Below are 27,535 nucleotides of genomic sequence, written 5' to 3' on the forward strand. Positions count from 1 at the left end.
TTGACCCAGAGTACTTTGTTGTTCACTCTTAGATTTTGTTTCTCCAACTTTGTCTCAACTCTGTCCTAATGTCTTTTTAACCCTGCTTCTATTTCTCTATTTCGAAGACATGTTCCTTCTCCCGTCTCTCTCTCTCCTGTCCTGCTGCTGTATTATTGATTTGAAAGAAGAAAATAAGTAAATAAGTAAAATGGTCCAATATTCAAATAATGAACAGGAATTTTAGTGGCATAAAACATTAAAAAGGACATAAAATTAGGTAATTTTTCTAATAGCTTGGATAAATCCAGCACAGTTAATAATGCATCCTTTTTTTGTGTTCCATGATTTTCCATATTACATTGAATTAAATGTATGTAACAGTGTTTCTGTGACTCAGTATTTTCTTCTTTTTATATATAGGGTCCTCCAAAACTTGCCTGTAAGTCCGAGGGAAAAGCTGATGTAAAATCTGTTGCTTCTTCAGAGAGACCCCTTAACCTTCATTGCCCCATGACAGAAAGCAAATCACACTCCTCTGGAAAGAAAAACCATGTTCCACAAACCAACTCCCCCGCCCCATCGCCACCAACAATGCCCCCAGCTGTCACATCGCAACAGGAACCCAAAACAGATGGGATCTTAAAATCTTCTCAGTACAATTTTTCTGAGGGGCAAAAGGAACAAGAAAGAGGAATTTCTGCCTGGGGTGCCCCTACTGTGACCGAGAAGCTTGCACAGCTCATTGCTACATGCCCACCTTCAAAGTGCCCAAAGCCGAAAGCCCGGAAGGTGTCGCCAGCTCCAGCACACAGTAGCTCACCTCCCTTAATTTCTAATCTGCAGCGCCCTGAACGGGCTATGGCAAATAGGAACACCTATTCCAGGGCGGTGCACCTTGCCCCGCCACCACCTGTTTCACGGCCCCCAGGTCGCCCATATGGTTCCAAAAACAAAGACAGTATACTGGAAAAATTTTCTGGCACCTCTAGAAAAGAGGAATCAGATGGACTTTCAAAAGGTGTCACCAATAGCAACAGCAGCACAACCACCACCACCACTAGTACTGTTCTGTCTCAAAACAATAGTCGTTTGACAACGACATCCACAAATGAAAGCACTGACAACAGTACCGCCAATGGATTAAAATCTCGTCTTGGGCATTGCCCATCTCATTCTTCCTCCACGGCTTCTCTTTCTTCACCAATATTTTCCTCTTCGTCATCCTCCTCCTTAGAGAGAATTGGAAGTACAGGATGTCACATAGGTTTGCCAGGCTCCCTAGCCTCATGCCCTAGAGCAAGCCCCTCCCGAATAGAGGAGTTTACTGAGAAAGACAAAGAGCGTGACCGAGACAAAGACACGGACAGTCCCAGAGATTTAAGTAAGGGCTCCACTCCAGCCATGGCAGGAAAGCAAGATGCTAAAGAAAGGTGTCCTTTGTCAGCTCCTCGAAGTGAGAGGGGTAAACACAGTGAGAGCTCAAGCCCAGTCAAACGTAGTCCCAATCAGGAAAGTCGCGTTAGTGGGGTACCAAGTCCTGCTGAGTCCACCAAATGCACTATTTCACCTTCATACCCTTCTGGTGCCAGCAGGAGCCCAACACCACTATGCGATGACATTGGGGCTGCATCTCCTGCATCACCAACTGAGCAGGATTCAAAGCCTCTTAAGAAGCGGCGGGGACGGCGACCTCGCTGGACGAAGGCGGTGAATCGAACCCACAAGTCTTTACTTGAGGCTGCTTCTAACCATCAGAAACTAGCCACACCAATGCCTTTAGGGCTTTCATCCCTATCCCCTGTTCGGCGTCCTGTGGGACGGCCTCCAAATTCTAATCTCATGCCCCCCAATTCTAATCTCATGCCCGCTGTTGTTTCAGAACTTTTTGAATCTTCACCCAAGAAGAGGGGACGACCCAAGAACAAAATGCCTCGGTTAGATGCACCAGCACGTGGCCGCACCCCAAACAAACTGGCACCCTCAAAAGTCTACTCCAGTCTGCTCAAATCTAAAGAAGAGCAGGATCCCCCTGTTTTGCACCCTGAAGTGGACTTTAATCCACCTAAACCCATGGCAAGAAAGCGAGGGCGCCCCAAGCGCTTACCTCCAACCCTTCCACAAGAAACCCAGCCCCCAACACTTGCTCCTGAGTCAGGGGATGCTTCAGTAGGTGAAAAACCTTTTCGTAATAAGGGCAATGGGCAGCTCATCATGAAGACGATCATAGGCAAAATCAATAAAATGAAGACAGTAAAACGAAAGAGGCTCCTCAGCCAAATTCTGCTTGGGCCGAAACCAGGGACTGAGCAGGAAGCCTCCAGAAACAGTGGGCCACCAGGAGCTCCGGCTGCTACAAAACCACAGTCTCTGTCGTCACTTGCTGCTACATTTGGGGGCAAATTAGGGCCGCAGATCAATGTTAGCAAAAAGGGGACAATATATATGGGTAAAAGGAGGGGTCGTAAGCCAAAATCATCAGCTAATCTCTCCCCAGGTGCCACCACACCCCCTCCAGAACCGTTCTTGTCGCCAAACACTTCTTCCCCACTCCATCATCACCAGTCGCAGACCTTGCAAAACCAGCAACACCAGTTGCCTCCATCTGAGGTGTTCCCTTCCCCATCACTCTCACAGTCAAGTGGAGGTCAAAGTCCCATTAGCGATGCTAGCTTTGTTGAGCCTGGCTCAGTGCATTTCTCATCCCACCCACACTGCAGCCATTCCCATCAGGGCCACCACTCATTCTCCTTTCCCCCACCTACTTTTTCAGCCCCATCTGCTCGCACTGTAGGGAGCTCCACATCATCCACAGCACACCCATCTCAAAAGAAGTCTTCTTGCCGGGGTTACCACCATCACCACCACCACTACCGGCAACACTACCATTATCGAAAGTTTTCTCCTCCAAGGCCGCTATTGCCCACGTCTCCTGCTCCTCTGAGTGAGCTGAAGGAGGCCACACCTTCCCCAGTCAGTGAATCGCACAGCGAAGAGACGGTACCCAGTGACAGTGGCATTGGAACAGACAACAACAGCACCTCGGACCGTGGGGAAAAGGCTGGTTGTGCAAGTGGCTTAGCTAGTGTAGGGGTCTCACAGGGTATGGCAAGTGGACTCTTAATGCCTGGTGTCATAGGTCCAGCCATGGGAGCGGGAATGGGACTTTCTTCAAGAGGAAGGAGGCGGCACTCATCTTCAGTTCTCTTGGAACGTCCGTCACCTACACCCTCTCCACTTGGAGCGAGGGCATCACCTGACCCAAGAAGACCGCACCCAGCTGCCCCATCATCTGCTTTGGTTGGACATAAAGAGAAGCACAAGCATAAGTGCAAGCGTCGTGCACATGGCTGCCCTAGCTATGACAAAATAAAAAGGCAAAAGCGCAAACGCAAGAAGAAGTACCTGCAGCTGCGGACACGCCGACAAGACCCAGACTTTTTGGCTGATTTGGATGAGATCTGTGTTCAGCTCAGTGATATACGAATTGCTCATCGCACACCTACACTTCGTTTGGGTAGCAGCTTGGGTCTGGGTGCTGGGGCAGCAGGACCGGCCCGTGGGTCTAGCTTGGGAAGTGCCAGAGCCAGCAGCAGCCTTGGAGGTGGAACCAACCCACCACCCCATCACTATCTACATAGAGACCTCTTGCCCACCATCTTCAGGATAAATTTTAGTGGATATTATTCGCCCCACCCAGCCTACCCATGTGATTCACTTCATTATGTCCGTAAGCCAGATCTTAAAAAGAAAAGAGGACGACCACCTAAGCTCAGAGAATCTATATCAGAAGTACCGTTTGTACCTGGGTTAGGCTTTCCCCTGTCTAGCGGTGGTTTCTATCACCCTTCTTATGGTGTCCCATACTCTTCTGCCCCACTGGGACTTGGCTACTATCGGGGTTATACCCCAGCAAGTGCCCTGTACCCCCACCCCCATCACCAGACTCCTCACTCTGGCCCATCCCACCATGTTCATTCCCCCTCTTTTCCTCCACCTCCGCCCCCTTCTTATGTCCATCATCATCACCCATCCCACCTGCTTCTTAACCCCTCTAAATTTCACAAGAAGAAACATAAGCTGCTTAGGCAGGAATATCTAGGTGGTGGTCGTTCGTCAGTACTCTATCCTGCCATGTCGTCTGAGCTGTCATTTGGCTGGCACCACAAACACAAGCATAGACACAAGCACCGTGATCGCTGTGGAGAAGAGGAGGGTGATGATGGTGGTGGAGTTGTAGGTAGCATAGGTGGCAGAAGTGGAGGAGGTGAGGGGTTGGGAGTCGGAAGAGGGGAGCGAGGGAGTGTAGAGTCCCTTCAGCGCTGCCGGTTTGGGCGAGATGGCTCTGCTGACTCCAGTGCTAACAAACAGGCAGCTTCTGCCAACTCTCCTTCCTCTTCCTCCTCATCTTCTGCAGAACGGTACAAGCGTAAAGAGGCCTCTTTGTCTTGTCTTGGGCCTTCACGACTGTCTTTGGGCAGCACGAGCCGGGGACATCATCCTGTTGACTCCTGGTTTAGAATGGGAAGTTCTGATACTGATTACTCCAAACTCTGTAGAAACCAGTCCCTTTCTGGGTCTGGTGCATTCTCTGAAGGACATGCGCAAAATACAGTGGAGTGCTCAGAGAGTGACGAGGAAGATGCTGCTTCCCCCATTGAGGAGGCAGAAACCAGCCACCACACCAACTTGTTTGCATCTGCACTATCTCGAACTTCGCTCAAGGGGAGTCGGAGCAAAAAAGGTGGAACGTCAGAGAGCCCCAGCCTTTCACGTTTGGACCGGACAGTGAGAAGGGATCGTTCCACATCTGCAGAGAGGAGAGAGATGGGTAAGTGAAAAATCTTATGAACTAATGCTGATATTGATAAGCCTATTAAACCTATAAACCATAATCATAGCGCAAAAGTATTGCATTACATCCATGTTCAGTTCAGTAGTGTCCTTGCATTTTTTTTACATGTTGTTTTCAACTGACTGAATGCAAATATGAGCCTCCTGATGTGACCCAAATTTAGTTTGACATTGTCAAGGTTGCAGAATTAATGCAGCGAAATGTTTTCACTCTCCAAATATAGCTTTACCTCGGTGTCCTCCATAATTCTGTGCTAAAATTTTATTGGACGTCACTTGCTTCAGTGCATGCTGCAAATTTATGATTAGTCTTCAGTACTTCCTGTCAGTGATCTGTATTGATTTCAAGGCCTGGTCATCACATTAAAAGCATTTTGCATGACCTGTTTAAAGCGGTTAATACAAGAATAGTCAAAGCTGCAGCTTGTAGTTAAAGGTCCTACAATACATACTATCGAGTATATACACAGAATGGCTTGTTGCAACATAATTTCTTCTGCACTCTAATAGCAGTGGGATTCCAAATAGGCTACTTGCATATATAGACCTGGGGCTAAATTTCTTCACACTCACATATAAACACCTGCTCAAATGTCACAGTACTGAACCAGGTAAAACAGAGCAATGCAGCTTCTCAGTCATGCTGGGATGGATGGGCAGTGTGTTTGTGTTTATGTGTTAATGCATAGAGGATCCCTAGTGAGACAGCAAAGTGTAGTATGTAATCCAGGATTAGAGCTCAGGACATGAGGTCATCCACCGGTCATTCACTGCACCATTAATTCATGGTAGCAGTGAGAGCAAGAAACTGATGAGAAAGAGTAAAAGAGGAGGATTAAAGGCTAGAGGAAAATAGGACTGATAAAAAAAAAAGACTAAGATGTGATTGGAAGGAAGAGTTAGTTGATGATTTGGTGCCCATATATAGTTAGTGGTGCTTGCTAAGGCAGTCATTAATATGTGATTTGAGCAAAGAGCTAACCATAAGTATTAAACTGACTTGTAACTAGTCTCACACAGGAATTGTGGAAAAAAAACATTGACTGATGGAACGATAAGATGAATAGAACATAATAGACTAGACTGTGTTGAAAGTGAGTTAGACTGAGATTAAGTTAATTAAAGGGATAATGGAGGATAGAGGAAACACAGTTAATGAGGCCCTGCACACATGAATAGATGATGCTGCTTTTTTGCTGAATCTGTGAGATGATTCTTTTCTTCTACATCAGAATTTGGCCATTGGGAGATGAGGAGATAAATTGGATTACAGATGGTGTAGAAAAGATTATCAAGTCCCCATTCTGTTATTTGCCTGTTAATAAACTTGTTCTAAATAAAGATAATAATCTAATCACGAATTTCAGAGTTTAGCTTAGTCAGTGGCAGGATGCTGTTTTCTGTGTTGAATGTGGCTCAGCGTTCAAAGGATACAAAATTAGTCAGTCAATAACAGTCATTTGGTGTGTGAGCTTTTTTTATTTAAATTTAATTTATTTTATCCTTTGTTTTCATTATAATTGTCTTTGTTGACTATGAAATAGGGATTTGCATTTAGTCATTTTAACTGCTCGATTACTTAACATACATGCTGTGGGACCTTGGATGATAGATCGAGTTCTGTGACTTGTTCAGTTCTTGTTTAATTGTTTGTCTAAAAAAATTCAGCCACTCAACTGTCCTTTTGGTTTAATCTCATAGGGAATGTGTCTGGCATTCAGAACCGAGGTGGTCAATCCAGTGTTCCTGAGGTCTCTGAGGGTCCCCATCATCGGCACCACCACCCTCCTCTATCCCTCTCGCACTCTTCCTCTTGCGTTTCTCATTGCACTCTTGACCAGCCTGGAAGTGCCGCAGCTCTCCGGCCCACCAGTCGCCAGGCTAGTCCCTCCACATGCTCCTCCCAGCCTGCATGTGGCCTTGACTCCCCCCCTTCGCATCACTCCCATCGGCCCCCTCCCAAAAACAACCTGCACCATGTCAACAAAATCCTCCGTGCAAAGAAGCTCCAGAGGCAAGCACGGACAGGAAACAACGTAGTGAAAAAACGGGGTCCGGGCCGTCCCCGCAAGTACCCGCTGCCCTCGCCTCCCCCATCACCACAGGCATCTGAACAGGAGAACCACCCGTTACCTGAAAGGCACAGAGGAAGTGTGCTCTGGGAGGGAGACACCGTGGTTGATGTCATTGAGTCTGTAGTGCAGAGCCAGCGCAGAAAGGGACGCAAGCGGAAACGCTGGGAGAGGGAGACAGAAGGAGGCGATGAGGAAGAAGAGGAACCGGAGGAGGAAAGTGAGGCGGAAGAAGAAGAAGAAGAAGAAGAACAGTCAGCTACTAGAGAGGAGGATGTGATGCCGAGAGTTAGAACAGAAGGAGGGAGGGAATGGTTGACGCAGGAAGAAATGCATTGTTTTCGCAGGTATGCAGTACTAAATACAAATTACACCATTCAAATGTGTGGGCTCAGTATGATTTCTTTTAAAAGAAATTAATACTTTTTTAGCAAGGATGCTTTAAATTGATCAAAAGTGACATCAACTCTTTTCTCACAGTGTCTGAAATGGCTCGATAAAGTATTCAGTTTTGCTAAATCCCTCCTTTCCAAGAGCTTCCTCTGCTCTGATCGGTCAGATGGCCCAGTCTGTTGTTGTTGGTCTACCGCTTGCAGCGCGGGTCGGAAGTGAAACGGCCATTAGCATATCTGAATTTTAGTTTAAAATGTTTCAAATCAACATGAAATATGAAAAATCTACTTTCTGGCTCCATGTCGTGGTCAAAAAGCTCCCCAAAAATGCAGATGATATTTTTCATGATTTTTTCTTAATCTCATTATAAATAATTGTTTTTTTATTTGCAGTGCACTGGAGGGAAAACCTGATAGCCAGTCCTCCCCAGAGTGCACAGGCCCTACTACCGTGGAACAAGCCCCAACCCCATCAGTGACCACTCAACGGGAGAAGAGAGTTGCTAGACCACCCAAAAAGAAATTTCAAAAGGCGGGGCTTTACTCTGACGTGTACAAGACTGATGAGTAAGGGTGAACATGTTCAGCAAGCCCGTTTTATCATCTAACATTCATATCCCAGGTAAATAAACGTAACCTTTCTGCATTTCCCCATCAGTCCTCGCAGTCAGCTGCTACAGCTAAAGAAGGAGAAGTTAGAATACACTCCAGGTGAACATGAGTATGGCCTTTTACCTGCTCCCATTCATGTTGGTGAGTTTTTCCTTTATGCTTAACTTGCAGTTGTAACCTTTTAGTCTAGAGATTTTGACATGCGTCACTTAGTTTAGCACAATGTCGAATTGCTGTTTAGTCGACAGTAGGATTTTCGACATAACATTTTTAAAGAACTATTATTTAAACAAATAAGCTTGTGGACTTGTATTGGTATACAGCTGTCAGTGTCATTCCTAACCAGTTTATTATGTATGGCCTCATAGGCAATCAGGCTGATTAGTTATGGTTTATGAGTTATGAGGTGATTCGTTGATTCAATATTGGAGTGAGGCAGCCTCAATTTAAAGGACAAAGCAACTGAACTAATAACTGCAATTTGTCTTTGGTGTTTTGTCCAGGGAAATACTTGAGACAGAAACGCATTGATTTCCAGCTGCCTTATGACATCCTGTGGCTTTGGAAACATGATCAGGTAGCTCCTTAAAACCACATCTTTCCCTGAGTTGACAGCTGCATTTGTCATTTATGTTTTTTGCTGCAAAAATAATTTTATTAATCAGTATTCAATCAGTTCTTGTTTTCTAATAAACATCCTTAAAACTAGATACATTGACTTGTATGATATATTCTCTGAAAATAAGTCTTATCTTACAAGGATAAATCTAACAATAATTAGTGAGGTTTATGAAAAAATTATTTGCCAAAAGGGTTATAAAAATAAACTTAATTCGGGATATGTTTTCTAAAAACAAGTTTTAATATTTAAAAAGATTTTTAGCAGTTTAATGTCTGAATGCTTGCAAAAATCTTTCTAATAAAAGATGAATCTTTGTAGCTCCACAAGAGACCTGATGTGCCTCTCTACAAGAAGATCAGATCCAGTAAGAATTTTTTTATTGTTTTGATCACTGCCCAGAACATGCATCTGTTTCCATAAATATACTGATTTTCAGGACTGGAAGTTGTTGATTTTCAGGACTGCTCTCGTTTTTGTATTGTGTTTTGTGTGCATGCTTGCGGGTGATTAAGAGTAACGCAATCATCTTTTTTCAATTAGATGTCTATGTGGATGTGAAGCCTCTTTCTGGCTATGAAGCCACTACTTGTAACTGCAGGGCGCCTGAAGACCACACTGAGAAGGGCTGTCAGGACGACTGTCTAAACAGGTAACAGGGCATTTTTGGACCAGTCTTAAGAGGCTTACATCATCTTCTATGCGCACTCATTAGTGCAGTTGTAGTTCATAATGTGGATCCCATTGGTTTCTCATCTCTCTCTGTCTCAGGATGATCTTTGCTGAGTGTTCTCCAAGTACATGTCCGAGTGGTGATCAGTGTGATAACCAGCATATCCAGAAGCATGAGTGGGTGCAGTGCCTTGAACGTTTCCGAGCTGAGGGGAAGGGCTGGGGGATCCGCACCAAGCAGCCCCTACGTTCCGGCCAATTCATCATTGAGTACTTGGGAGAGGTGGTCAGCGAACATGAGTTCAGGTTAGCTGCATTTTGGCTGTAAACAACAAAAATGAGACACAGACCTCAACTAGTTTGAACATGCTACAATTTGGTGTTGTCCAACCTATATTTAGACCACAATAATTTCCTTTTGTAGCCAATACAGCATCAATTTGTCTTGGGAATGACAGATGGAAGTCCTGCACAGTGGCCAGGTGGATTTTGAGCCATTTTATTGTGTGTATAGGTGCATTATCATGCTGATACACGGCACCCCCTTCAGGGTACAATGTTTGAACCATTAGGTGCACATGGTCCTCCCGAATGGTTTGGTAGTCCTTGTCAAAGTGCCCATCGAACACAGTAGGGAATGCCATGATATTGCAGCCCAAACCATCACTGATCCACCCCATGCTTCACTCTGGGCAGCAACAGTCCGGATATTAAGCCTCTTTGGAGCTTCTCCACACCGTAACTCCCACGGATGTGGGAAAGACAGTGAAGGTGGACTCATTAGAGAACAATACATGTTTCACATTGTCCACAGCCCAAGATTTACACTGTTGGCACCAATGAAACCAACATTTGGCGTTGGCACAAGTGACCAAAGGTTTGGCTATAGCAGCCCGACCGTGAATATTGACCCTGTGGAGCTTCCGACAAACAGTTTTGGTGGCAACAGGAGTTATAATTCTGTAGAGTGTTGGGCAGCTGTGGTTTTATGTTTTTTGGATACAATCCGGGTTAGTACCTGGACATCCCTTTCAGACAGCTTCCTCTTGCATTGACAGTTACTCCTGTTAGATGTGGTTTATCCTACGTAGTGGTATACACTATAAAGACTTTATGCCCTGGTCACAGATGAGCCAGCGAGACATGCACCAACAATTTGTCCTCTTTTGAACTCTGATATTTCTCCCATTATGTTTTGTGGATTGCAATATTTTATGTACTTCTGTGCTATTGCTGTGCACACTCTGCTCTTACTGATTGAATTTTAAATATAAATTATTTATAAAACAGGTTTTTACATTCATTCATTTATATTTTTTTATAATACATTATTTGTTTATAATTAATTAATATAAATATAAAATAAACACAGTACCTTAATGAAATGGTGTGTATTATTTGAATTATATTATTTATTATTATTATTTATTTTCTTTTATGTTTAGGAGTCGCATGATGGAGCAGTACTTCTCCCACAGCGGCAACTACTGTCTGAACCTGGACAGCGGCATGGTCATCGACAGCTACCGCATGGGCAACGAGGCTCGCTTTGTCAACCACAGCTGCGAGCCCAACTGTGAGATGCAGAAATGGTGAGTGAAACGAGACCATTGATGAGTCAATGTTGAAGTATGGCAATAAAATCCCATCAGCTTCTGATGAATTCAGAAACAGAAAGGTCATTTTTAACGGTGAGTCAGTGGTTACGTGGACAACCACGAGTACTGAGTAAGCAATGACTTTATCCTCTAGAAATTGCGGTATTATGAACAAGCCACGGTTATGTTGAAAAATTTAAGAGGAAGGTCACATTTTTCTCTTTTACACAAGGTGTTGAAACTTGTTTCATAATAAATTAGTGTAATTAGTCGAAACATAAAGATTATATATTAGCAACAGGATCGTGAACTCAAGATCCAGGTCAGTAGCCAACATCTGCTTGGCACCGTAACACAATTACAGACACGTCGGGCTTTTGTGTACACACACAGTCTACAAAAAATGGTATCTCTTCCATCTCTTGCTCTGTCTACGTTTTTTTCTCTTTCACGCACACATACACACATTAAAAACTGTGCTTGTTGGCTGAATGGTGGCAGATCATCCATCTTTTTACACAAGAGCGATTATCTGAAGCTTGTGTTTTAGGGTGGGGGACACAGCTGTGCTGCCCACTGTTTAGCTGTTAGAGTGCACACACACCCACATCTGTGCCAAAATGGCCTCATTCTACCTTATTGCATATTGTACAACTCAGCCTAGTTTTTCAATATCAAGTCCACAATGCTTGATGTTGCTTGACATGCTGATGGCTTGAGTTCATTTGATTTAAAAGATCGACACTCAGACTCAATGTAGCTACAATATATTAAATAAGATTCCACAAACCTTGATGAGCATATGAGCCTTCTTTAAAAAACATTTTTTAAAAACTAGCTCACCCCAAATTTTTTAATTGTAAAGGATATATATATATAAAAATATTATTATTAATCTCAGAAGAAAGTCTCATAAAACGTGGAACATTGTGTCTGATTTACGTCTGATCAGATTGTTAGAGCTGAAACTATTTGCTTCATAAGTGCTTAGAATCTTGACTGAGGTTGAATGTTGAGTTTAAATCATGAATCTGTATCTTTCTCTCAGGTCGGTGAATGGAGTGTACCGTATTGGTCTGTTTGCTCTGAAAGACATCAACAGCGGAATAGAACTGACATATGACTACAACTTCCACTCCTTCAACATGGAAGAACAGGTATGTTAAAAGAGTTACAGTCACCCGTGTCCCGCATTTCAGGAACATGCCTGTCTGAAGCATGTACATACACATGAACACGCAGCTGTGTTTTGTTGCGGATGCTTGTACTTAATTCGTCCAGATCGCTGGTGCTGATTCAGTCACTCATAGCCACCTGATTTTGCCAGCCACAGAATCTAGAAGGGTTGGGACTCCAAATAACACTATATATAATACATTATATTAGGGATGTGAATTTCTGCCAAAAATGACATTCGAAAATCGAGGAGCAAAAGTCGATTATCGTTCGAAAATGGAAAAAAACAACAACAACAAAATTCCGCACACTCACAATGACAGAAAGGGAGGCCAATTTCATCTTTAGCGATTGTCATCAAACAAACTGTTTATTATTCGAACAGTTAACATGTTTTCGTCGTTTTTTTAACATACCGGTAAGTTAGTTAACATAGAAGAAAAAAACAATAAGCACGACAGTCCGTTTTTGCATCGCCAAACCAGATGCTCGTTAGATAAAAAAAATAATGTCATAATGATTTTATGCAAACCTGCCTTGTTACTGCAAAAGCCTACTTTTTAAACAAATTAGTTTCAATCAAAACTATTCGTGTGATGCCACTGCGCAATACACACACATTACCGCGGGATGGCGGGTGTTCATTTCATAAACTGTGGACAATGGTAGCTTATTTAATGTAGCCTATAAATTTATATGTCCAAAAAACGGATAATGTCATCATACTTGTAGTGCTATCGTCGAGTAATAATCTGTTTGGTTGTAAAATGTATTACCTGAATGAAATGAACTAGAATGTATTGTCCTGTGGAATCATTCATTCACAGACATCATACGAAGATGTTCAACTACTAGATCTTCATCGCTGGCAAAAATATGATGCATTTGCAGATTTGCTTTCACTAGACTAGACTGTAGATCGGCCACTTCATCCAACGCTCTTGATGCTCTTAAATCTTCCTGTTACGACTCCGTGTCGAGTGTGAATTGAAAGCGCTTCAGACGATTCAGTGCGCGAGGAACTGAACAGATCATTCAAACTGATTCGCGAACCGATTTAGACAGATCTGCCAACTTGTTTGATGAAGTCTTTCAACAGAATCGACTCAAAAGAGTGATTCATTTGTGAATGGAGCATCGCTCATGCCCATAAAAAAGACACAGCGCGCTTGGAATAAACTACGCATTTAACAACATGTACTGCATTAAAATAAAGTAACGAGAGGAACGTCGCCCAACGTAGTGAAGTAAATGTAGCCTTCTTTGTTACTACCATAGACGGTTACTACCATAGACAGTAAAGGTTAGTCTACTACCCACCTCTGTTGGGCGCAGAGTTAACGGTCACGACAATGCTCTTCTTCTGTTGTTTGTTTACACTATGTATAAAACACTGGTATCCTAGATCGCGCAGGAGGGGGTTTCATTCATGTTAGTGACACCTTGTGTCCCTGACAGGAAAATACCCTGCTGCGCGATCTGTGACAGTAGGCGCGCCGTCAATTATGTGTCACATTGGAATTGCGCTTAAATATAACGATATTCGAATAAGCAATTATATGATCGAATTTCGAACGCAGTTCGACTATTCGACTATTCGAAGATCGCGACTCATCCCTACATTATATACAGGGCTTGGCATTTAACTTTTTTGCTCACCAGCCACTGTGGCTAGTGATTTTCCAAAGTTACTAGCCACAGCATTTTCACTGGCCACAATTTTGACATTGATACCATGGGGAAAAACTGCCATATACTGCCAAAACTGCGGGTCCTTAAAAAGTCTTAAAATGTCTTAAATGAAGTTTTCCTAATAAAAGGCCTTAAAAAGTATTAAAATGTGTTAAATTCAGATTCGATGGGCCTTAAATATTTCTGGTCACATTACCGCTAAAATTTCTCCAGTCTGACGGACCCAATGTCCGTCAAATAACCAGTGAAGCATCGAATCGCAAGAATGATTATGATTTTATTACATAAACAGCGATTGATAATGATAATGTATTTCTGGTAGTGCTGTTGAGACTCGCCCGTGTCTGTGAGAGAGTTTATAGTGAGAAATCAAAACAAACGAGCATAACCGCACATATAAAAAAAATCACAGAAGAAACATACTGAGGTAAAAATTCAAAATGTTTATTTTTATTTACATATGATAATAGTTAAGTAACATAACATTACGGGAGCTATTTTGCTGAATATTCTCACGATTGCAAATGTAACATTGATTTTAGTTCAATAAACTAGTAGTTAATATTAAATTACTTCACTGACTTAGGTTAAACATTAAATATTGCATATACGTATGTAATATAATGTGTATTTCCATCACAGGTTTGGTCTTAAATTTCATTCAAAGTGGCATTAAAAAGGTCTTAAAAAGTCTTAAATTTAACTTGTTTATATCTGTAGACACCCTGATATAGATATGTTTAATATTATCTCATAATTTGGCAGCAGGTATATTAGGCTGCTGTCATTTTAAGACCTGACGCACAGATCCATTATACTGTTACACATGTGTTTTCTTTCTCAATTGTTGTTTACGTTCACTTAAAACATATCTAACGGTGTTCACGTGAATACTCTCCAAGAACGGCAATAAGCCCAATCCCACGGCGAAATTCAAGCCCTGTAACACCAATAATATTCATCCAGAGAAAATAAAAATGAATGAGGGGAAGTGGGTTTGTGTGTCAATTCATTGTCGGAGAGATGAGAGATCGAGAAAGTGCAGGTGGTATAGCGAATCTATTCTGTGGAAAATGAGTATTGGAATCGTTTCAGATATTTCAGATATATTTATAGAAAAATCTGTATTTTTGACAACACTACATTGCACTTAGTTTATTATTTTAGATGCCCTTTTAAAAGACTACAATTGAAAAATGTATATATTATAATATATTAACCCGCCAAAGTGTCTAGTAGGAGTGACTGCGTTACACACCACTGAAATCCTCCTGCATTTGGCGGGTTGCCGGGTGTTAATGTCAAGCCCTGATTATATATAATATTTTTATTTTGTTAACACTTTACTTAAAGCCTTTAAATGTAATGCATTGCGACGGTATTCATATTGTATGTTATAATGCATTATATCTTTTCATATATATTTGTAACCAAAGCCAAAGTGCATTATAATATTTGAATATTTCTTGTTGCATCTGAATTAGTCATTTGTCATGAGTTTTAATGCATTATACTTTCTAAAGGTGAAAAAAATATTATAATATATTGTAACTATAGTTACAGTTATTCACAACAAGACCATACAATTGGCATTACAAGGCATTTAAAGTATTTACGTAGTTGCCTTTAATTTTTCTTAAGCTTCTATCATTTGTATTAATTTAATATGTATTTCACATTAATAAGGTTGTTGTTGTGGACATGTCACTTCAGATAGTTTACATTTATTTACTTTTTAGTGGAATCTTACTCTCTTTATTTAAATCTCACATTTTTGATGTTTATTTTGATATGTGTGATTTGTGACCACATTTTTTTCTTGCTTGCCAAATGATAATGTTTCTCTGCTCTTGTTGCTATGCAGCAAGCCTGCAAGTGTGGCTCAGAGGGTTGCCGTGGCATCATTGGCGGGAAGAGCCAGCGAATCAATGGGCTGCCTGGGAAAGGGGGCGGATCAGGGGGCGGAGCCCGAAGGCTTGGGAGACTGAAAGAGAAACGCAAGTCCAAACACTCACTGAAGAAGCGGGTATGAGACAGTTAATTCAATAACGATGCAGTTCTATTGGCTGCAATAGCTACTAGTACAGCATAGTCCTAAGGCAAAACTCTTTTCTTCTGTTTGACCTAAGGAGGAAGAGTCCAGTGACAGCAGCAAGTTTTACCAACACCTTTTAATGAAGCCCATGTCAAACAGAGAGAGGTAGGATCCCCTCACACAAGTCTAATGCATTGACGTTTTTGTACCAACAAAAGTCATTTAGTTTTTTAAAATATATTTCTATTTATCTTTATTTTTATTTCAGTAATTTTGTACTTCAACTTGCAAATGACCTGTTATAAATGCCTAATCTCTCATAGTAAAGGCCCAGACATCCTCCACTGATTTCTTGTTTAATTCAGGAACTTTGTGCTGAAACATCGAGTGTTCCTGCTGCGGAATTGGGAGAAGATGCGGGAGAAACAGGAACTTCTGAAGCGAGAGGGAGAGAGAGAGCGAGAGAGGGAGAACAGCAGCCTGTCTCTTTACACACGCTGGGGAGGAGTCATCCGCGATGACGGCAACATCAAGTCAGGTGTGTGAATAATATGCATGCCAGCTGACTAATATTATGCATGCAAGTTTGTCATGTATTGCTTTGATTATTCAGACAGTTAGTAAATCATGATTAACATTGTTTGTTTCTTTTTTTCCAGATGTATTCCTGACTCAGTTCTCAGCACTGCAGACGTCACGCTCTGTTCGGACACGCAGACTTGCGGCAGCCGAGGAGAACACGGAAGTTACACGCACTGCACGCCTGGCACACATCTTCAAAGAGATCTGTGACATGATCACAAGCTACAAGGGTAAACAGACACTCATTCATTCAGACATACCATCACACATAAACCCATAAAAACCTGCAGTTTATGCTATTGATCTTATTGTTGGCAGTCGCTTTAATTACTGCATAATCATTTTCATTATGCAAAGCAAGAACCAAAGTCGTAATCGTGGCATAATGGAGTTACACTGAGTTTGACATGCTTTTCACATCTGTAGTTTCTCAGTTTGGTTGACTGGACTGTAATCAGTTGTGAACTTATTACTAACCGCTGACACTCGTTAGTTATTTGTTCTGATGGAAATATCATTTTAAATGATTTAGTTATGCAAAATTCAATTAGTGAGGTATGCGATTCTGCAAGAGGCTTTACTTTTGATTTCATCTAGAATGTTGAATCTAATTTCAATTTAATCTTAGTGCATTTTTGTTTTATTGCTTCAGTGTCATGAAAACCTGTTTGCACTTACACATTCACATAATCACTTGCTTTCTTGTACTTTGAAGATTCATCTGGTCAGACTCTTGCTGCTCCGCTGCTTAACCTGCCTTCTAGGAAGAGGTGAGAACAATATTATGTTCTTAATACAGATTTTTTACAACATTAATATGTACTTTGTAGTTATTTGGTGCTATTTATTTGGTATTAAATGGTCTGCAGACAGAGGCTTAAGGCCCTGATATACTTCAAGTGAACTTGAAGAACGAACTGGTGTGACATCTTTTCGAAACAAAATCAGGCCAAAACAAAGTTAGTTTGGAGTTCATTTTGGGAGTTCGAAACTGCTTTCCGAAGTGAACTTTCCGTAAAAGTATATGATCGGCTGTTAAACACCTTCATACTACCATTGGTCCATGGCGATGATGTAATAGCTAGGTGTGCTCTGAGGCTCTGCCTTATTTTATGTGGAACTTTTCTCCGGTTCATTTCTTCTGTCCAGTTTGTCGAGGTCAGACGTCACGAATAAGAGCTGGAGAGCTGCCTTATAGTAGAAATTGACTGTTTTCTCACTGCTGTTATGCATGTTTATTGTGTTATTGAACCTGAAAGTTAAGCGAGTAGCACATATTTACAAATTCATCTAAACACCGCTCTCAGCAGTGTGGGTGGCAGCGGGATGTTCGCTAACAGTAAACCACAGCTTGCGCATTTCAAACTTCTTTTTACCCCTAAGCCAAGAACGAAAATGAACTTCGCCATGAGTATATCAGGGCCTTTAGGCTATGTTCACACTGTCAGTCCAAATCCGATTATTTGTGCGTCCGACTGGAATCTGATCTAAATTATTAACTGTTCAGAGCCGAACGTTGCAGATCCTGATGTATTGTTGCGTTGATTGGGATACACCAAAAACAACAACAGCAACGTGGAAGGGTTTGCAATACAAATGTTGTCTTATTTACACAGTGTTTCCGCTACATTCATTCTGCCGTGGCGGGCCGCCACACCTAAAATCATCCCGCCACGGCTGCAGCTTCTCGGTCCGATATTGTATGTGTTATTGTTAAGCCCCACTAAAGGCATACAAAACATTGGAAAGCACCATAAAGTTTTCGCACTATATTCCAAGACTTCTAAAGTCATTCAATAGCATAATGTGAGGTAAAAATGTATATTTAAGTCGTTAAGTTAAAGTTAATGGAAACTCATCTCTCCTCAGTCATTCTCCATTCAGCATTCAAACAGCACGTCACGTTCGGTTACGACAGTAACACGACAACACTCTCTTCAAGATCAATGTTCCCATTATTATACTTTATTTGTAGATGAAGGTCTATAGTTTGCATAAAATTACTTTATCTTGCTGGAGTTTATAGCGCTTTCTAAATCATATTCCTTTCTCCCGGGTGTCTGTTAGATTACAGCACTGGAGTAGAGAGCACTATGAATTGTTCTTCATGCACACTGTAAGTTAACTGAAATTTAAAACCGTTAAAAGAAAAGGCTCAATAAACTGTTGCATAGATACAATACATTAAGCATAGATAGATATAATCTCTTCGCTTGTGCTTTGAACTTTTCTATGCGAAGCGCTGCACGCTGTGACTTCGCGTTGCTTCGAGTGCATCATTCTGCGCACGGGATGCGCATAATCGCTTTGCCGCTCTTATTGGCGCCTTTCATGTTATAATGCTTAGGGGAGGTTTAAACACCTGGGATAAGGGGGCGTGGCCAATGGGAATATCACTCATGGGCCATGCCCCCTCCCCCTGGCGAAATGGGCCTGCCACCACGGCTGGAAAAAATCCAAGAGGAAACACTGTTACAATATGACAATATGTAGCCGCCGTGCTGGGCTACTATGTCACTCTTATGAGGCAGCGGCAGAATTGTAGGAGGCTGGTATGTGCAGCTTTATAACGTCTCCGTCGGTCTCAAAACATGTCTCCGTTATATTGCAACTTTCTACTCAACCGGCACTTTGCATCAACACAACCTCGTTTCTGCAGCGACTTTCAGCATGTTTCCTATAACAACGTCTGACATGTTTACGTTTTACGTAAACATACGAAATCCGATAAGAGCATCAGACTGAAACGGATTTAGGATTTCAAACCACATATGAATGTAGCCGGAAACTCGCATTTCAAAACTCGCATTTCATGTGGGATCTTTTATTTTAGTATGATCAGATTCCAATCGGTTATGCACAAAAATTGTATTCGGTCTGACAGTCTGAACATTGCCTTCGTTGTCAGAGACCTGCAGACATGGTTCTTATGAAAGCCTGGTGATTTAATAACTGCAGTGAGAACAGTCTTACGGTCACTATAATGTCATCATCCTTCATGGCAATACTTTTTGTACCGTGTTCATGTGTGTCTACAGAAACATACAGTACTATGAGAAGGTCACCGATCCACTAGATCTCAGTACCATAGAGAAGCAGATCCTCACTGGACACTACAAAACCGTCGAGGCATTTGATGCGGACATGCTCAAAGTGTTTCGCAATGCTGAGGTTAGTTACACTTCTCAGGCTCTTTTCTTACTCACAAATATGATTACTGTAGTCTATAATGTAAATCAATATGATATAATTATATTAATTACAATGATTTTTATTCATTATAAGTACTCAAGTATAATGAATAAATAAGTTATTTGGACAAAAGAGTTTTAAGATGCACTCTGTAATTTTATCCTCATTAGAAAAACGTGAAAAGAAAAAAAAAAACTCTTTAAAGAATCTTCTCTGGCTTATTCTACAGCACTTTCCTTAATCTCTTCTTCTTCTCAACAGAAATATTATGGGCGGAAGTCTGCTGTGGGTCGTGACGTGTGCCGGCTGCGGAAGGCGTACTATGGCGCGCGGCATGAGGCTGCTGTCCAGATTGATGAGATTGTGGGCGAGACGGCCAGTGAGGCCGACAGCTCTGATTCGCTGGAGAGAGACCACGCCCACAATCACCATGACGGAGGGGGCAGCCACGACAAAGACGATGATGTGATCCGCTGCATCTGTGGCATGTACAAGGACGAAGGGCTCATGATCCAGTGTGAGAAGTGCATGGTATGTGCTCATATTTTTCAACAAACCCATAAACATAAGTTTTAAAATTTAGTGTGCAACTCATCCCACGCCATTTGTGCTTACTCATCAAGGATGCATTCAATTGATCAAAAGTGACAGTGAAGACATTTATAATGTTACAATAGATTTCTTTCAAAAACAAACTTATAAGTACAGTGCATGTCAAAAGTTTGGAAACATCACATTATTTTATTTTATTGTATTACCAAAAAATACTTTTAGTTTTTTAGTAGTTTTAGTTACCAATAACAACTGTAAGCTATTTAACTATTCATTATTCTATCATTATTCATATTGTTCATGTAATGTGTTGTGTATGGATTTTAAACCGCCTGTAATATGTATGTTCTGTGTTTCTGTCTGTCAGGTGTGGCAGCATTGTGATTGCATGCGTTTGGAGGCAGAAGTGGAGCATTATCTCTGTGAGCTGTGTGACCCTCGTCCAGTGGACAGGGTATGTGACCTTTCAGTCTGTGTAACCTTACAATTCATTCTTCCTCTCTGACTGTGTTTAGAACAGCCATATGCTCTCTTATCACAACATTTTAAAGGTCACTTTAAGATTAGGATCTCCTCTGTCATTCAGGAAGTTCTGAACTTTTGAAAGGATTTTTATTTAGTCTTTTATGCATTTCCTTTCATTGCTGCAACAGGAAGTCCCAATGGTGCCCCAACCCAGCTATGCCCAATCAGGATCCATCTATTATATATGCCTGCTGCGTGATGACTTACTATTGCATCAGGGTATGTGTGTGTGTGTGTTTGTGAAATGTGTGTATTGTTATTTTTCTTAAAAGAAAAAAAAGAAATGAATACTTTTATTCAGCAAGGACACATTCATTTGATCGAAAGTTACAGTATAAGACAGTGTTGCAAAAGATTTCTATTTCAAATAAATGCTGTTCATTTTGAACTTTCTATTCATCAGAGAATCCTGAAAAAATGTATCAGGGTTTCCACGTGGAACATGGGATCATGGCTGCTGAAAGTTCAGCTTTGCCATCACAGGAATAAACGACATTTTGAAATGTATTCAAATAGAGAACAGTTCTTTTAAATTGTAATAATATTTCAAAATATTTTACTGTATTTTTTATCAAATAAATGTAGCCTTGGTGAGCGTAAGAGACTTTATTTCAAAAACATTTAAATCTTACCGTTTTTTTAACGGTATTTTTGTTCAAATGTGTTGAAATTATGTTCTGTTTGGATTTTATATTTGTAAGGATACAATATATGTATTTATGTTTGCGTGTGGCTGTCGTAGGTGACTGTGTGTACCTCATGCGGGACAGCAGACGCACACAAGAAGGCCAGCCGGTGCGTCAATCATACCGTCTCCTGTCTCATATCAACAGAGACAAACTGGACATCTTCCGTATCGAGAAACTCTGGAAAAATGAAAAGTGAGATTTCCCACACTCCCACTATTGAAAACTTTCTGATTCAGTTCTTTATTTGGACACCTTAAACACAAATGAAGTTATTTTAAAAATGAAATCTGAGAGATTTCTCTCTCCATTAACCATCTATGCAACTACCACTTTGACGCTTCAAAAAGTTCAGAAAGAGATCGTAAAACTAACCCATATGAATTGAGAGGTTTAGTCCAAATTTTCTGAAGAGACTTGATCGCTTTATCTGATGAACTGATTGGCTTTTACTCGCATATAAACATTGATCAGTGAACATAAAACAGAAGCTCAACCGAACCTGCTTGACACATGTTCAAATGCGCTGTGTAACACGAGAATGAACCTCATTGGTTCTTGCACTTCAAATGAACCACAACTTCTACCACAACTGATATGTGAGTTGATAAATGTTTATATGTGAATAAAAGCCTAAATTCAATCTGTTCATCATATAAAGTGATCGAGCCTCTTCAGAAAATTTGGACTAAACCTCTCAATTCATATGGATCAGTTTTACGATCTCTTTATAAACTTTCGAAGCGTCAAAGTGGTAGTTGCTTAGCTGTCAATAGAGGGACAGAAAGCTCTCCGATTTCATCAAAAATATCTTTATTTGTGTTCCGAAGACGAACCAGTCTTACGAGTTTGGAATAAATTTTCATCTTTTGGGGAACTATATCTTTAAATGTGATCTGGACTCTCTTTCTCTTTCTGTAGAGGTGAAAGGTTTGCCTTTGGTCATCACTATTTCCGCCCCCATGAAACACACCACTCTCCTTCCCGCCGCTTCTATCACAACGAGTTGTTCCGAGTGCCTCTCTATGAGATCATACCACTGGAGGCAGTGGTGGGGATGTGCTGTGTGTTGGACCTGTATACTTACTGCAAGGGTGAGACGTTCACACGTACAACCGTTTTAAATAAATCAACTGTAAGATTCAAGAAATGTACTGAACCAGATGCTCCATGCTGAAAACACCACACTCTTTGCATGCTAATGACCGCTTCTCTTGCTAATGGATTCAGGTCGTCCGAAAGGGGTAAAGGAACAGGACGTTTACATTTGCGACTACCGGCTGGATAAATCGGCACACCTGTTCTACAAGATCCACCGCAACCGATACCCGGTGTGCACCAAGCCCTTCGCTTTCAACCACTTCCCCAAAAGATTGGCGCCGAAGAGAGACTTCTCTGTGAGTAGTGGAGGGGGAAGAAATGTTTACGAAAAAAATGAAGACGGATGTTTTAGGACCATTAAAGACCATTATACTTTTTCTAATATATTACCTTTCATGCAGTGTGTAAAATACCTGTTTGTTAATGTAACAGGTCTGCAAAGTTTTAAAGATCAAAGTGCACGACAAATAAAGTTATTATATTTTCCCCACTTAACTCATGTCATTTTTTCAATCTAAACTAGTTTAGGTAGGCGAGGTGCTTCCATTACTTTTTCATGAATTTATCTCTCTTTCTACAGCCTCACTATGTGCCGGATAACTACAAGAGGAACGGCGGCCGTTCTGCCTGGAAGAGTGAGCGGCCCAAAGGTGCAACAAACTGCGATGAAGACCCCTCCCCCAGCGCATCATGTGACCGACTGTCTGCCGGCTACTCGAGAGATGGGGACGAGGGCGGAGGAAGAGGAGCGGAGGGAGACGTGGAGACCTCTCAAGAGGACTCCAGCACCCCTGTTCCCCAGCAATCCACATCACAGGAAAGGAGGACTGGTGGAGAGGAGGAAGACGTGGAGGAAGAAGAGGAGGGTGAGGAGAGGGGAGAGAGGAGGGACATGGACGAGGGCTCTCGGGAAAGGGGAGGAGGAGGGCGGGACGTGTTGGACGCCCCATGCTCAGCCTCGCTCTCCTCTTCACCTCTTCATCCATCAATCCTGGGAAGGAGGGAAGCGCAGAGAGAGCGATTGAACAAGATTCTGCTCGATCTGCTGCATCGGGCGCCCAGCAAGAATGGTAAGACTGAGAATATTAGGCTTTAGTTACATCACATCAGTATCTTGCAACCTAATTCCATTCTTGCTTACACAAATCTGTTCATTCTTTTTGATTATGTTGTAAAATAATTAGGGCTGTCAGTTAAACGCGTTATTAACGGCGTTAACGCAAAACCCATTTTAACGGCGTTAATTTTTTTATCGTGCGATTAACGGTCTTTTTGGCCTAGCAAACTACTTTGTAGTTTTTTTCACATGCTTTTGCAACAGGACGCGGCATGCGTGGCGCTGCGCTATTAAACCCATTCATTTCAATGGCTTGCGCCGCGCGAGGACGTTTTGTTGCTTCGTCGACCAAAGCGCAAGCGGATCTAGCTAGACCGGAAACAAAACAACAGGCACGCCGCACACACTTGTTTGGGCTTGCGAGCCGGCCAAATAGTAGGTTAATGTTACGTTTTGAGTGGATGACGAGCGCGAGACGCCGAAATGGATGCCAATAAGATTCTGAATGGAAAGTTTACTTTTAAAAAGTTGCCAAATGGTTCCATTGACAAGACCAAAGTGATTTGTGTGTTTTGTCGTTGTGAACTGAGCTATCATCATCGCAGCACGTCCAGTCTGAAATACCACTTGATGATGGCCAAGCACACACACACACACACACACACACACACACACACACACAGCTGATGCGAATTCTCCGCCCCCTCGTCAATATCAGGACCTCGCCAGTATTTCTTTCACCCTTTTATTAATGGACAGTGTTACATTGTGTGAGAGATTATTTGCTCCAAGTGAGAATGTTAGTGTGAAATTGAACAGTATATGCAAATGTTGTTTTCAATAAAAAATATTTGCACAAAGCAAGCCGATCCACTTTTCCCATGTTGATTAGAGCATTAAAATGAGAAAAAATAATGGGACAAAAAGAAATCAAGAGGTATTTAGAATAGATAAAAATGTGCGATTAATTGCGAGTTAACTATGACATTAATGCGATTAATCACTATTAAATATTTTAATCGTTTGACAGCACTAAAAATAATATAAACATTTTTATTGATGACTCAATTTTTGTCATTCAGTACCATAAATTACATTTCTTCTGAAAGGAGAGAGAGATTTCTTTGCAAAGGACTTGGTTACATTTATTTAGGGGTGAAATTGGACCAGGATCTTTTTTATTTATTTTTTACAATTTTTAAACATAATGTGTATTCATAAGCTGCTCTTTTAACCCCACACTGCAACTAATGTAATGCAAGTTTGATGAAAACGAATTTCTTCATGTCTCCTTTACAGCGATAGATGTGACGTATCTCCTCGAGGAAGGCTCTGGTCGCCGCCTCCGCAGACGGACGCTTGGACTGAGCGAATTTATTTGCAGGAAGTAATGCTGACAGCACTCTCTGCTGAGCACGCTTGCAGAGCAGCAAGAGAATAATGGATATCGAGGAGCAGAGGTGGACTACACCTGAAAAAAAAAAGAGGGAAAATGGAGGTGGGAGGATATTTATATCTTGCAGTTTCTTTCTAAAGGAACTACAAGAGAGACCAGGCCGAGGTTCGTGCACTGAGGACACGCAATTTGCTGCGAGTCGTCGACCTTGATGCGTTTCAAAAGTGCAAGTGTCACATAGGAAAGTTGAAACTGAAGAAAAGCGCCTTGAAATTCAAACCCAATTGTCATGGATGAACTACGACTTTACTGGTCAAACGTCTCCAATGACTAAGTTGTTAAGGAAGCGCGTGGTACTAAATTTGGCCTTCGTTTCGGCTGCATGTAGAAAAAATGGGAGACCGGTGCCACCTTGTGGTCTACAGTGGCAATGACTTGAAAACTACCAAGAAAGAGCAGAACGAGGCAAAAAACAGAAATAGGAGCGACATAGGAGGTGCAGTGTAGCGCACACACACTGCCCGTAGACTGAGAAAGAAAGGAGAGAGCTGAGAAAGAACGTTGGCTAACTGCACTTTTAACAACACGGACATCATTCGCTCCCCGGAGATGTACGGATAAGACACACTAACATTCACACAGTATTGATGAATGCTGTATGATAAAGCAAAACAAATAAGTATATTACCTTCTTTTTATGTTTTTTTGTTTGTTATACTGCAATTACATTAGAAATGGAGCACGACGGGGGTATCCATGTTTGTGATTTCGGGACTGGGCTGGAATGTTTCGCTTCTGTTATCATGGGCATTGTGATTGGTTAGAGTGGGTGCCAGCTCCGCCCCCTTTTAAAAAGAAAAGTATTTAATTCACCAGCTAAAAAAAACAACAAAACAAAATCTAGCAGTGGAGGCGCGCTGGCTTTAAATATATATAACGCCTTAGAATGCCATGATCCTGAGCGTTTTTTGTTTATGGTAGTGTGAGATTCTTTACGGTGTTTGTGAGTGTGTGTGTGTGTGTGTGTGTGTGTGTGTGAGCCCATTCTGATAATATAAATACGAAAGAGGAAACAACTAAGGGCTTGACAGCAGTTAATAAACAGTTAAATTCATGAATTCACAAGAACTTATTAAATCATGTGATGTCATATTTTTTGTGGTTTGTAGGGCGGGTGGGATGGGGTTGGGTCGCGGTTTTAGTATTGTCATTTTCTTTTAATTTTCTTTTAATTTTTTTAATGGCCTTTCAGGTTGCCATGGAGAATGTTTATATACAAAATCATGATGAGATTTTTTTTGCTCTTAAAGCTTCAGCTATGACAGATAAGTATTTCAAACCCCTTAGATGGACCGACACAGAAAAACAACAACAATGAAAACTGACAAACAAAAGGAAAGTTGTATAGTGCCAAGCTATGTATATATACAGACAGGAAAATGTGAGAAATGTCTCCAAAAGCAATATCTTGATAATGGATTTTGTGTATTGTATTGTACAGGATTCAGCCCTATATGTATTATTATTATTATTATTGTTATTATTATTATTACCATTCTTAAACGATTTGTATTGACAGAACTGTCACACGTAACTTTACGAGAAGTGGAGGAGAAAGTGGCAGACGTTATAATTAATAATCGCTACAAATTTCCATAAACAACAAACCGTCTGAAACCTTGTTACCCAAAAACATGAATTTAGCGCATTTCGAGAGGGAGGATTGTCTGATGAACTTTGTCGAAGGGGACACTGCAGTGACCCCAGACCTGGCACCTGTCACTGTAATAATTCATATGAATTATAATTATTATTATTATTATTACTTTTTGAGGAGAAAAAGATATAATGTTCCTCGTTTTTTTTGCTGCAAAGTGTTGAACACTAAAAAAACAAACCAACATAAAAATGTAAAAATGATATTTTGGCAGAAAAATAAGCTGTCAACCCGATATCATGTTCTTAATCTCCTTTTTAATTTTTTGTTCTTCAAATGAGAAAAGATTGTTCTGTTTTTTTTGTGATAGCGGTCATAAATATAATGCTTGTATTTCTTGTATTTGTGTGTTTTTGTGTGATTTGTTTAGTTATTTTTAGACAATCACAAAATAAGATGCAAGCATTGTATATGGACAGACTGGCAGGCATTTTGTGATGTTGTGTACAGTTTGTCGAAACTTCTTCCACTCTGGTTCAAAGTTTGTAATTATAAAGTCATGAAGATGCTGTTGGTTTTTACTTTTTTTGTTTTGTTTTATATTCTATTTGTTTTGTTTGTTTGTTTGTTTTTTAATAAAAAGCACTACATTATTGTGAATATACTTGCCTGTTGCTCATACATTTAGCAGAGAATCTGTGATGCAGTTCTTTACTAGGTCATAATAACCATTATTACTATACAGACAAATCGTATTTTAATTGTATGGACAGTCAATACATCTTCAAATAAAGTGAATTTTAACTATTGCGTAGCACATTGACATTGTGTACCATCATTTGAACTGCCAAATACATTTGCAAAGAAAAATACTAACTTAATAAATACCTTGTATTTTAATGCTGTCGGATTTAATTAATGCCAGACATAAGTGATGTTTTCACATGATGTAGTTACTGATTCTTAATTCTTTAAATCATCACTATTATGTTCTTAACACATGTGTGCCTTATAATTAGATTTTCTCTTTATTTTATCAAAACTTTGGATTGCAACGGACATTACATTTAGGAAATATTACAACTA

The 27,535-nt window shown here is 41.0% G+C and overlaps 1 protein-coding gene across 1 annotated transcript in view; it reads left to right on the plus strand.

Annotated features, from left to right (window-relative positions):
- Positions 1 to 25,722, plus strand: part of ash1l (ash1 (absent, small, or homeotic)-like (Drosophila)) — a 32,035-nt gene extending 6,313 nt beyond the window's left edge. Inside the window, exons 4-27 of the mRNA XM_056235369.1 lie at positions 403 to 4,810; positions 6,535 to 7,252; positions 7,691 to 7,864; positions 7,956 to 8,050; positions 8,413 to 8,486; positions 8,850 to 8,895; positions 9,072 to 9,180; positions 9,300 to 9,506; positions 10,646 to 10,792; positions 11,847 to 11,955; positions 15,531 to 15,692; positions 15,796 to 15,866; positions 16,067 to 16,239; positions 16,361 to 16,513; positions 16,999 to 17,053; positions 19,322 to 19,454; positions 19,737 to 20,006; positions 20,395 to 20,481; positions 20,681 to 20,771; positions 21,295 to 21,433; positions 22,160 to 22,332; positions 22,469 to 22,635; positions 22,920 to 23,409; positions 24,696 to 25,722. Of these exons, the coding sequence (XP_056091344.1) occupies positions 403 to 4,810; positions 6,535 to 7,252; positions 7,691 to 7,864; positions 7,956 to 8,050; positions 8,413 to 8,486; positions 8,850 to 8,895; positions 9,072 to 9,180; positions 9,300 to 9,506; positions 10,646 to 10,792; positions 11,847 to 11,955; positions 15,531 to 15,692; positions 15,796 to 15,866; positions 16,067 to 16,239; positions 16,361 to 16,513; positions 16,999 to 17,053; positions 19,322 to 19,454; positions 19,737 to 20,006; positions 20,395 to 20,481; positions 20,681 to 20,771; positions 21,295 to 21,433; positions 22,160 to 22,332; positions 22,469 to 22,635; positions 22,920 to 23,409; positions 24,696 to 24,787 (8,343 nt within the window). The 3' untranslated portion in view covers positions 24,788 to 25,722. The remainder of the gene's footprint in view (positions 1 to 402; positions 4,811 to 6,534; positions 7,253 to 7,690; positions 7,865 to 7,955; positions 8,051 to 8,412; positions 8,487 to 8,849; positions 8,896 to 9,071; positions 9,181 to 9,299; positions 9,507 to 10,645; positions 10,793 to 11,846; positions 11,956 to 15,530; positions 15,693 to 15,795; positions 15,867 to 16,066; positions 16,240 to 16,360; positions 16,514 to 16,998; positions 17,054 to 19,321; positions 19,455 to 19,736; positions 20,007 to 20,394; positions 20,482 to 20,680; positions 20,772 to 21,294; positions 21,434 to 22,159; positions 22,333 to 22,468; positions 22,636 to 22,919; positions 23,410 to 24,695) is intronic.
- The last annotated feature ends 1,813 nt before the right edge of the window (positions 25,723 to 27,535 follow it).

Source organism: Rhinichthys klamathensis, unplaced genomic scaffold (assembly GCF_029890125.1).
Source record: "Rhinichthys klamathensis goyatoka isolate OS25496 unplaced genomic scaffold, OSU_Roscu_1.1 h1tg000420l_1, whole genome shotgun sequence".
NCBI classification, from domain to species: domain Eukaryota; kingdom Metazoa; phylum Chordata; class Actinopteri; order Cypriniformes; family Leuciscidae; genus Rhinichthys; species Rhinichthys klamathensis.